A 12,671-nucleotide genomic window follows, 5' to 3' on the forward strand; every position below is an offset into this window, starting at 1 on the left:
GAGAATAATAAGAAAACTTTTGCTTCTTTTGACCATAACTTAAAAAATGTACCTTTATATGTAGTGACCAACATATCATGTAAAAGATATTATTTTGTACTTTATGACAGAGACCGTACATTAAAATCTTCAAAAATGGACTTATCGGTTTTTGCAAACAAACTCTTCATATGCAAAAGACTGGTTATTATTGTTATCATTGTTAGGAGGGAGTATGTTTTGCATTTGAAAGCAAATCATACACCAGGGATATGCCAACTTTAGTACAAATATCTTTGAGAATCACCAACAGTAATACTCGTGTAGATGTTTGATCGGCAGTCATGCACATAAGTCTCATTTATTCTAAAAGTGCAGTGATCACTTCTTGTATATTTTGTTTGCACACACAGTGACCATTCTTTGCACCTCTGCACCTGTGAACACAATGTGTTTATGTGGCATTCTTTTTTTGTTTAGATGTCAAGGCATTATCTAATCCATGGAGATGAAATATGAATGTCCTTTGTCAACAGTCATGTAACACTAAAAAAAAAAAAAATGTTTTCCTACAACACCATAATTATGATCTTCTTTTTGCTCTGTTATTTGTTATTAGATCTTGCCCAGAATCTAAGGGGTGGGGACAAAATGGTCTAATATTTTTATGCTTAACCTGTAGAGGTTTAACTGTTGTTAGATTGGTATGATGGGAAGCAATGATTTGTTTAAAACTCGATGACTTGAGTTTATATTCTCATGTAATCTTATGTTGATCATTATAGGCCTTTTGTTTTTTATCAGTCATGTTCTCAATTATCAGAAGAAAAAAATCTAAATATCCTCTTGTAAATCTATCTCTTAATCTCAAAGCTCTCTCATGGTTTCTTGTCTTTAACCCAACTGCACTATCCCCCGGGCAGTATGTGGAAGCATAGCTCCAGTGGGGTTAACTGTCACTGTGCCTCACCAGTTAGGTATTATGCCGACAATGAAATAGCCATGCTTCATTTTAATTTTATCATATATTCTTCAGTATTATACTATCTCTTATATCAAACTGTAGTTCCTCATCCAGATTCCTTGGGTATTTTATTTCATTGAGGTTTCCTCCTATTAAGAGCAGCACCCTAATGCCATGGTGTTTAAGAGCAGGACTTTTATATTTGCATGAACGTAAACATAAATGTGATCGCTGATATTCTTTTTAACTCATTTCTTCTTCTTTCTTGTTTGAAAAGAAAACAATGCAGAATCGGGGGGAAAAAGGATGAAAATATGGGTTAAACTTTTCCAGAACCCCAGTGCAAGCATTACTAAAAGAAACTGCCCCTAAAATTCTTCTTGGTTGCTATAAGGACATTATTTCCCGAAATTCTTGTGGTAAAGAGCTGGTAGATAAAAGAAAAGAAAAAAACATCAACAACATTTTCTGGGGTGGTTGGTTGGTATGTTTATTGTGCTCTGTGCAGTCATGTTTGTGAATGAAAAAAATAAGAATGATTGCATTGGATCATACATAATTGCATGACATTTATGCCATCACAGACCAGCATATCTATATCTGCAGGTCTTAAAGTGCCACTTTATCCCCCCCCCCCCCATTCCATTCCATTTCTGCATGCAAACTGTATCTCATGTCCTGTTGGCTTTAAATCCACTTCGTATTGGAATCGCAAAGATGAGAATGCAATATACTCTGTGTGTGTGTGTGTGTGTGTGTGTGTGGTGTTCATCAACCTATATACCCCAGCATCTTATACAATGTCAAGTTTATGGTTACTTCAGAGGGGCATTAAAAGGTCTGATGCATCTTGTATTGTAGCTCTATCTGCACCCCAAAATTATGTCTCTAGTTCTGTTTCTTATATCTAGTAGTTTGTCTACTGCATGGCACTTTGTTTGTAGTGGCTGGGTTATAGGGGGAAATCGTATGTCCGTTTATTCATGGTTACCGACTTATTCATTTTATTCATCAATTTTTTTCAATCCTTTCTTAAGTGATATATTCGATGATCCACTGATTATTGACTGATACGTGTAGATTTTTTTAATGATTATCTTTTAGGCAATGATTTAAACTAAATCAGCAAAAAAAGGGCTTTAGATAACATGCTAACATAGACACACGTGTATGCAGACTGACATATAGTTTGGTGTTAATTTACTAATTCAGATCTTTTTATATATTCATTTATTTATTCACTCACTCATTTATTTATTCATTCATTCATTTATTCATGTTATTCATTCATTCAGTTATATATACTGTATATGAATGCATATACATATATATTTCTATGTATAAATAGATGTGTATGAAGATGAAATTTCAGATTTGTTAGAAGAATAATAAGTTTGTTATACACTGTGATATATTTTTATATGTTTCAAGTTCTACAATGGTTTCTACATGAGGAAAATATTCGAAAATGAGATTTTTTATTTTTGTTAAATCACAGATCTGTAAGATGATGCTTTGAGCAAACGGGATGAAAGTCACAAATGGTAGCCACTAGAATTATACTCACGAGGGAGACCTAAGGACTCTATTACCCAAAAGTACGCACTCACATTAAGATGCTCAGGTGGAGCTCGTTAAACACAGATCTACAATCGAACAGGAAATGCATTTGAGTTAGAGACACAGCTTAATTGTAATGTATGTATGCAGAATCATCCTTTCCTAAGTGTCACGGGTGTATAGCCCACAAGGGAACGGCTCACATTTTGATGCTCTTTTTTGCTTAAATCTCAGCAGTCCATTTAGCTGCACAGTTTCCTTCTTTTCCTTTGGAAATACATGCCCCCACCCCCATTCCTAAATGCATTAATTTAGAGACTAGTTGTATGAATGTGCACTTATTAAAGATATTATGTGAAAGGCAATTTTTTTTTTTTTTTTGCATGATGGAAGCTACAGTGGCTTATGAGGGAGGGATCTGTCTTCAAAAAAAAAAAGGAAAAAAATTATCAGATTCATTGATTTACTTTAAAATGCTTTCTGCTGCAGTCCCATGTGAAAGTCCCTGTGGGCCTCTGTGGTCATCCATTATTTCTCCCCTATTAAATGCTAACATCCTTCATAATATGATGTTTGGAGTGTTTAATGCTGAAAAAAAAAATCCCACACACAAATACTGTAAGAAGGAAGCTGTAATTCCCTTTTACCTTAGTATTTTAGTTTGCATGCAATACAAGTACTTCTTTGCATGTATCATAATCACTTTGCCATCACCCTCAATGCTTGCCTTGCAATGATGTATAGAACACCCACCCTCCTTCTCTTCCATACATATTTACTTTCATTATAATATTTGGCTGTTGTACTGGTTTTGTAGTGTTGTTGTACTTCTCAAATTGTAGGGCAAATGTGCATACTAAATGGTCACATTACAGCATTATAAAAGAGTTCATGAGTTTTAGTTAGACCACTGCTTGATAGGGTTGTTGTTTTTTTTTTCCCACATGATAAACAAATGGAGTCAAAAGGGCCTGAGCTTTCAATCCTAGCAGAGTTTTTGTAAGGGGCATTCAGTTTTATGTGGAAGAGATAACCTTTTCTTGAATTCATAGCATGTCTACGAAAACAATGATTTTTTTTTCCAAAGATTTGCAAGAAAGCATATGGGAGATTTGTGAGATCATGAATTAAATCAAAATTCCAGAATTCCGGAATGAACATATCTCAGACATCATGCTAATCAGTGACTGGCAGAAGAATTTCTGAACCAACAACAACTAGACCATGCTTGTTTAATCTATGTTTGTTTTAATCCCCAGATTAACATTGGCATTTTGAAATTAGTTTTTTAAAATAGCAGTAAATTGGCAAAAGTTTGTGCAAATGACGAAGTCATATTGTTTGTTTGACCTTTGAATGACCTTTGAATGTTGATAGATGATTGATCTATGGTGTCATGCTTGCTTCATAATTAGTTTGTTTTCTTTGAAACTGCAATAGTAATGTTATTTCTACAGGGCTGTTTGTGTACTTTGAAATAAACAGTGATTCCAAATTTTAGGGGCAGAATGTAAATTGAATTGTTAAATTTTCTCAAGTACAGTGCTGAACACATACTTTCGTTTGATGAAAAAGATAGATTTGTTTACTCTAGATTCAAGGTCTACTCCAGATTCAAGTTGATATTGATAGGAGACTAAAGACTAACAAATGGAGTAATGGATGCATATTAAGATGGGACAAAATAATTCAAAAAATAGCAGGATTCAAATTATAACATGTTTCTATGAACATTAATATTAGTCTCTATCAATATTTGCACATCAGATGTAGTGACAATGTCTTTGCCTTATGAATCTTTCTTTGATTTGGACAAAAAAAATATCTATAAACTTATTGAAGATATATCTTTCTGTTTGTCATTGATTTGTCAATATAACCCCCTCCCCTGTATTAAAAAAAAAATGAATTTGCTAAATCATTATATCTCTCAAATGTTTTGAAGTGAGAGTGATAACTTCTTCTTAAATTCATGTCTGTAAAAGTAATGATTTTGTTCAGATTTGCATGAAATCATATGAGAAACCCTTTGAAGTCATAGATCAAATCAGGCTTCAAGAATTTCATAGTTAATGTTCATTGTATCTCTGACATTATCCTAACCAGTGACTGGCAAAAGAATCTATGAACCAAAGGCCACCAGACCATGCATGGTTAATTTATGTTTGAAGACCATGGTAATGAGAAAGTGACTGTACAGTTGCAAAAGCCATAGACTCAGTTCAGAATATTGCTTTGTTTTCTCGATTTTTTTTTTTTTTTTTTTTTTTTTTGGGGGGGGGGGTGTCTTTTTCACAGAATAGGATCTGTGTGCCTGTTTTATATTAATGTGTTGGTGTGCTCTTTTTTCCATGTATTTAGTTCAGAAAATTGGTTTATATCATTTCAAAATGGATGACAATTAATGTAAATCAGTGGGCTTTTGGATGAGCAAATTAGATGAAAACTCTTTTCAAATACCACAATATTAAGCTCTGAGAATGTGTGCAAAAATATGAGCGATTTCCAGTATGTATGTATGTCAGGTGATTTTTCCCCCTTTCTGACATGTAACAATTGAGTGCTTTGATATTATGAAGCTTTCCTCTGTTGTCTATTTTGATATTACGTGTCCCTGGTTGGGTAATAGGGAGACAATGCAATATTTTTTGGATAGGTTTCTAAAAAGGCTGCACATGCATAATGCACTCCTACTCTCAAGGATGGTACATAGCACTACCATAAAAGTCAAATTTCCAAGATAAATGTATTCTTTAGCTGCATGTGCACATTTTTCACTCTTGATTGTCTGTTGGATGTGAGCCAGTGCAATTCAGCTTGTTCTCAGGGGCTTATGTTGAATGTTTCGATCTCATGTCAGCGTGAAATTTTAGACCGCCATGGCCGAACGGAATAGACGTGCTCCAGATTCAGGGGGCTTATGTTAATCCCGGCTGAAAGAGTTGTCACCGTTATAAAACTATTTGACACTGCTTGAATCGAAACACCTTGATCCCAGTTGAATGATTTGCTGAGTTAGGAACAACAGTTCCACCTGTGACACAGTATGGTCTTCTTTACCAAAGTTTCATTATTCCTTCCATAGTCGAGTCAAATACTATCATGTAAAATAGCAATAGATATAGAGGCACTAGTCCCAATAGGGTTATCAATACATGGCACTAAAATGAGGTTTACCAGCTCAGTCTTTTTCTCCACACACAAAGATGAGGATATTAACCAGTAAGCAATTTTGTATTGCGCTTTGTATCTATGGATCACAACGTTGTGGTGTGAAATGGCTTGGGGTATACTCAGTTGGGAATATTAAAACGTTGTAATATAATGTGAAATTGGCATGACACTTTGTTCTCTGTAACGGGCAATTAGTAGCATTTGACCTCTAGCCTGGTTGCTGTCAAAGAGGTGGTTATGGTTACTGTTTATTTTTTCTCTCTCTTTTTTTGCTCTTGTTTCTGTTGTTTGTTTTTTTTTTCATGAACAGGCCTTCACTAGATAAGTTAATGAGTGCAGGTATAAGAAAGATTTCAATATACATGTATATGGTATGATATGATGGCAATGAATTGCCTTATGCCATAACAAAGACTTCATTTGTTAGACTATGTCAAAACTATTCAAAACAGTAAAAGTTGTTAAATGGCAATGATATTCATACACTGTATCTGCAACTCACATAATACTGGGGTGGATATCATTGTCTCAACCTTATATGCTTCTACACATGCATGCTGCATGAAATATAATATCACAGGGGGAAAAGGGTTTGAAAACAACTCTGCACAATTTTTTTCTCCCTGTACCAATGGGGTTCCCTAAATCTTTGCACGAATGCTGTAAAGTCTTGATATGAGAGTGATATATATATTCAATATTCTTTCTGTCAAATTCCTTCCCACCTTCCCCCTTCAAACTCCTCCAACCCCCATCCACCCCCTCCTCCCCGACCCCCACAACCTTCTCTCTGGCAGGTCGGACACTCGCCTCTTCAAGGACGACCACGACATCCGCTTCAGCAAGATCCTGAACTCGTGCAAGGTGCCGCAGATCCGCTACGCCAGCCTGGAGCGGCTGCTGGAGCGGCTGACCGACCTCCGCTTCCTCAGCATCGACTTCCTCAACACCTTCCTGCTCACCTACCGAGTCTTCACTGACTGGGAGACCATCCTCCTCACCCTGGAGAGAGTCTATCGCAACCCCGACACCGTTGAGAGCCAACTCAAGTAAGTTATGGGAAGGAGGGCACTGTAGAAGTGGACATTTTTGCAGTGTGGACATTTTTTCACATTTCTAGCGACCAATAAAAACTAGCACAAAAAATAGAAGTATGCAAACATTTGTGCTTCTCTGATATGTCCCAGTAATCAATGTCTTGAGTCTGGTGAATTAATAACACATGAAATTTGTCTTCCCAGCTGAGCGCCAAAAATTACTCGCACACAAGAATATTCACTTTTACAGTATTAGGGAGGGGGTTAGCGGAGGTGGATGATTGAACCCCAAAATAGACTTCAAAATTGGTTCTGTGGTACTCATGCATGACAATTTTCCGTCCGTGCAAAATGAGAAGTTTACTTTTTCCCTGTGTTATTTGAGTAAACAAAAAATAGAGAATGATGTGTTTATCTTCTTGGTTTTGATATATGATATGGTAATAGCCTGCTCTATAAGTATTCAAGTTTCAGCTGTAAGTATAGGCATCATGCTAATATTTGCTAGAAAAGGAAAAGCAATTGCAAGTCTTACCTCAACTATGAAAGAGAGAAAACTGTACTTGTAAGTTAAATATCATTTTCCTTTTCACCTCTCCTGAAAACCACATTGCATTCCGAGAACTTGTGGTGTGGGTATGGTTTCAGTTAACATAATGTCAATTCAAGTTCAGTCTAGTTCAGTGACTTGTGTAATGATAAACAACTGAGAACACACAAATACAATTTAAGCATTCAATATGTTACAGTGAATGCAGTAAAAAAGGAAAGATTGCTTAGAGGTGCATCCAAGGAATGTCTAAACAATGAAAAAAATAAATTAAAAAAACTAACTAGTCGTCCTATTCTGAAAATTTCACTTTGCAAAGCCCACGTACATCATATCAGTGAGAATTTTAACTTTTTACACTAGCTGGCACTATTTATTCATTCATCAAAAGTAGCTGATGAGATATTAGAAACTGCGATGATTTAATATTTGAAGTAAGTGTATGATTGCTTGTTTGGTCAGTGTACAGCCACCCCCTTCCCCAAGCCACCATACCGACCCTCACCAAGCCCTGAGCCAGTACGAGCACAGCCCTCCGCCAGCGAGCCCCTCCAGGACTTTCATCGACAGGCGGCCCAGCGCCTGCAGCTACGCCCCTGCCGCCAACATCAGGGTCACCATGACGCGCGCCTATCACGAGGAGATGGAGTGCAGCAATGGGGGCGGTGGGACCGGGCGTGTCTTCGAGTCCAACCCCACTCTCAGGACACACCCATTCCGCAGGAGTTTCAAGAAAGGTGTGTTGAAGCTGTAGTATGTCAGTGGAAGGGCATGAGAGGTACTACGCCAGAGTGTCTTCTGATGCTTAGTTGAATCATAATTATCAGATTCTTTTGTCTGGGGTGTAATCTACATTTGGTTGACATTTGGCCTTGACAGTAGCACATTTTGAGTTGAGATTAATATTAGGATTAGTTTTATGCATGATTATCTGTAATCCCTTCTCATGATTTGTTCCAATACGTGGATTGTTGTTATTGGAACTGCTGTTTTGAGGAAAATGTAGGTAGCTGTGAAAAAAAGACTTTTACCACTAACATTTCAGTTTGAAAAAAAAAAAACTATGGATGATAATGAAATTGTTGTATGTAATCAGTGATAGAGGCAAACTGGTCATTACACAATGTGTTTGTCTCCCTCGTCTGCCCTGACCAGGTGATGACTCCTCATCAAAGACAGACAGCTCTGTGGTGATGAGCCTGGCCGACCCGCACATCTCGCCTCCCGAGTCTCCGCCCTACTTCCACACCCTGACCCCGCCCGCCAGTCCCAACCAGCTGGAGACGCTGCGGCTGCACCCCAAGCGCATGCTGTCTATGAGTCACTCGGCACCGAACATCGCTGCCCTTGTCAAGGCAACCAAGCCAGGTAAAAAACAAACAAGGAAACAAGAAACAGATTTAGGAGAAAACAGTTGCAATCCTGTCCTCTGATTGCATCATTTCTAAAGCCTCACCCTTCTTTCTCACCACTCATGTAGCATCCATAAGTTTCCCTTGCCCCATCATTCTTCCCAATGTATTTTCCTTCTCCCAGAAAATTTGCTCATCGCAGATGCTCCTCTTTAGCCAAATGATATTGTCCAAACTTAGCCCCAAGCATGCATTGTTATCCTTGATCTGCTTTGTTCAATTAGCATAGAGGGCAGTCACAATCTTAACATAGTGTCTCAGGAACTTGTCAGCTCACCCTATACTGTATATGCAATGCATTTTAGGAATGTGTTGAATTTTTCAAATAGGGACAATTTCAAGAGTGATTGAATTCACTTACGAGAAACAAGTATAATCTTTTCTAAAAGAACTTGAGGCAGTTTACCAAATCGGAGATAATGTACACTGCATTTATGTTAAAGGTGGTAATTTTCTTTAAGATATCGTTTGACTAGCAAAAAAAAAAAAAGATGCGTAAAAATGTGGGATATACAGTATGTGACCTTGTTGTATGCTCCATTACTGGTGTACTTGAAGAAATGTTGTGGCAAAACTCTAATATGCTGGCAAAAGAAGCTCTAAATTCATGTCAACATGATAGACGGATGTACAAAGAAAATTATAATCAAATTTGGGAATAGATGACAGCAGCTAATGTCTGTATTTCGTAGGATTTATTCTTATTCATTTGTATACATATTCCATGAAAAATATATCTATCAGTCTATATATTTTACTAGTTGTATATATACATTTGACACAACTGATCACAAAATGTGTGCAAAATTTTCTTTTCAGTGATATGAGGAATGAACTTTCCCCTGTAAAAACCTGTTGATCTCATGTGTATCATAAAGTGCAGAGTGACATTGTTCACAACTTTTAAGCACTGGAACAGAGTAGATTGAGAAGTGAATAGGAGATGCAAGGAGATGCCAAATATTATAGGATAAGTCTAACTCTTATATTTCTAAATATCATCCTGATAAAGCCACTATATTGTGTGAGGTGTTTGTGATGTGTTTGCTAGTGTAGAGGTGTGTAGATTCCCATTGTCTTGCTGAATATCATGAGTGGGTGTGCTGTATAGTTCCTTCGACCCATCTCCGCACAACTGTGTTGTCATCTGCCACCTAACAGCTGTTTTAATTGCCCCCTCTCATTCTCCACAATCTATCACCCCTGCCCTGCCCCACCCCGCCCCATCCCCTCTTCCCACCACCATCACCACCACCACTTTCCGTACCTGTTCCTCCTCAGACCCCATCCCCATCCCAACATCACCCCACCGCCATTCTACCACTAGCAATAACTTCTTCCAGTTCAGCAGCTCTCCCCCAAACACCACGGTCTCGGCCGGCGTAGTGGTCACCTCGTCTCGCATGTCCACCCGCCGGTCAAGCTGCTCCTCCGCTGCAGCGGCGTTTGCCGCAGCCACGGCCGGGGCGACCAATGCCAAAGACTTCGGCCCCAACAACATGCTCAGCCGAAAGAGGCCGAAGAAGAGCTATGGACGTAAGGACCTGCCTGCCGCTTAAAGCTCAAAACTTTCCTTTATATTTCCCAACTCAAGAACTCAGACCACTAAAAACAAATTTTATATGCAAGATTTGTCAATGCAAAGTGCTTTCAAAATGACAACATTTTCTACTCTCTTTTTGCAACCATGTTCCTATCCAAGAGGAAGAACTTGTGCATATCAAAATGTGGAATTTCTAGAAAGAAGATTTTTGTTCAAACAGTTTCTGTCGGAATGGGAAAGACAATGACACAAAATTCTGTATGTTTGTTGGATCTATATATACTTTTATCAAGACTTCCCTACAAGAATTGGTAGTGAGCATGCATTTGGTATTTCCTCTCTTAATCACACATCAAATTTCATGAAATCTCTTCATGAATTTAAGCATACATATGACTTCTTTCATTGGGTCTTTTTCTTGACAACTCACAGCCAAAACGAAAGTCATCATCAGCACCATCACATCAATTCACCGTGAACTCATTCTACATGCCTTATCAACACAAATATATTATTACTGCATCTCACATCAACTTTAGTTATCAACAACTCTGAGTGTTTTCATGCACTAAAATATGTTTCTTCACAGTGTTATTTTTTCCCAAAAAATTTCATCATCAGCACCTTTATGTCAATAATTGATTCTCAGTACCTTCCTACAACATATCATATTTGCTGTATGGTTTGGGAGCATAATATTTTGCAATATTGGGACTTGCAGAACAATTTCCCAAGTGCTTGAGAATCACAGCGATGGATCAAGGAAAAAATATTTTTGATTCCCCATCACACTTCAAAGGAAGAGATTTCAAACTTTGGAAAAGATATACATGCTACTGGAGGCAATATTGGACGTATTGTTCAATAACATGAATATGATTCAACTGGCAGCCCCACCAAGATAGACCACTGTAAAATATGAGGTATAAACAGTATCATATCTTAATGAATCTCTTATCAATGCAAACAATCAGTGACATAATGTCTGTTCTATGTCAAAACATTTGCCCAGTAACATCATCCCCCAGCTCTCCCTGCCCCACCCCAGCTTCATCCAAAAGTCTCCTTTTGTTCTTATAGCAGCAGCATAAAGTGCAAGTGTAATTCCATAGATTTAGGTATGGGTTGGTCACAAGTGATTAAAAATTTCTTTGTGTGAAAATGTTTAATGTGCAGTCACTGAGGTGTATTGTAATGTCCGTAATTCAATGTCAGAATGTTGAATCATCAATTTAAATAAGAGAACATGACACTGTAACCCCACATGCTTTACCTTGCTGAAAAACAAGTACCTGTATGCAAAAATTGGATTGAAATCAACATATTTTGCAAGAACCATCAAATTGTCTTACTTTATCCATAACAAAGATGAGACAAGACTTGGAATACAGTCATATACTTGTTTATATGATGATTTCTCTTTTCTCCCTTTTTCCTTCTCTAAGCTGTCACACTATCTATCTGTCTTTCATCAATACATGTATACATAGGTATATACTTGTTTATCTATCTATCTATCTATCTATCTATCTATCTATCTATCTATCTATCTATTTATCTATCTTATCTATCTATCTATCTATCTATCCATCCATCCATCTATGTCTATCTAATTATCTATCTCTCTGTCTATCTATCTATCCGTCTTTATTTCTGTTTATCTGTCCATATATCTCCTTGTCTCTCTCCAGGTAAATATATGGATACATATTATGTACAAGCACTTGTGATATATAAATATATAACATCTCCCTGTCAATTTTGTTTGGTAGGAGGTAAGCTGCAGAGCTGTCTGAGTAAGGAGGTGATAAGCTCAGCAGCCACGGTACGTGTCATCAATGTCATCAGACACTGGGTCTCCAAATTCTCCAAGGTAAGCTGGGTTGATGCCAACTGCATTGCCCTCGCATCAATTAAGGATACCATTTTTAATTAACTGTCTCCATGGAAACAGTGGGAAAGGTGGTTTCTTCAAGTGAACTGTGGAGTAATATTTTCCAGGAGGCATAGTACTAAAAAGAAATAGCATGATGCTTACTCAAAGGAGGCTTCAGAACTCTAGTAGTGCCTGTCATTTGATACTATATTTGATATAAATAATCCTCGTAAGATATAAAAAAGGATTATGAGGAGATAATCTATTGTAATATGTGTGCAGGGATCATACAGTACATCTACACAAACACTGCTTTTGATCTGGATCAATTCCTGAAGATTTATACTTGTAACACACACATACTTGCAAACCCATTGCAGTTGGCACTTGTGAAATGGCTGCCATATTATGACATGTGTGATAGTCATCATCATGAGTCACTGATAATGACGTATAAGTGATATCCATGTTTATAAAATGGGTTCAAGAATGTAGCCAATAGGAAGCGCTGAAATGAGACACACCTCCTTCCTTTACTTCAGTACAATTGCACTGCCTGTAATCCTATGGTAGATT

General features: G+C 37.4%; 1 protein-coding gene across 1 annotated transcript in view; it reads left to right on the top strand.

Moving 5' to 3' along the window:
- LOC140231166 (ras-specific guanine nucleotide-releasing factor 1-like) overlaps positions 1–12,671 on the top strand; it is a 116,873-nt gene that overhangs the window by 97,656 nt on the left and 6,546 nt on the right. Inside the window, exons 15-20 of the mRNA XM_072311313.1 lie at positions 903–956; positions 6,475–6,726; positions 7,727–8,001; positions 8,420–8,632; positions 9,958–10,212; positions 11,992–12,092. Coding sequence (XP_072167414.1) covers positions 903–956; positions 6,475–6,726; positions 7,727–8,001; positions 8,420–8,632; positions 9,958–10,212; positions 11,992–12,092 — 1,150 coding nt within the window. The remainder of the gene's footprint in view (positions 1–902; positions 957–6,474; positions 6,727–7,726; positions 8,002–8,419; positions 8,633–9,957; positions 10,213–11,991; positions 12,093–12,671) is intronic.

This window comes from Diadema setosum, chromosome 7, assembly GCF_964275005.1.
Source record: "Diadema setosum chromosome 7, eeDiaSeto1, whole genome shotgun sequence".
Lineage (NCBI taxonomy): Eukaryota > Metazoa > Echinodermata > Echinoidea > Diadematoida > Diadematidae > Diadema > Diadema setosum.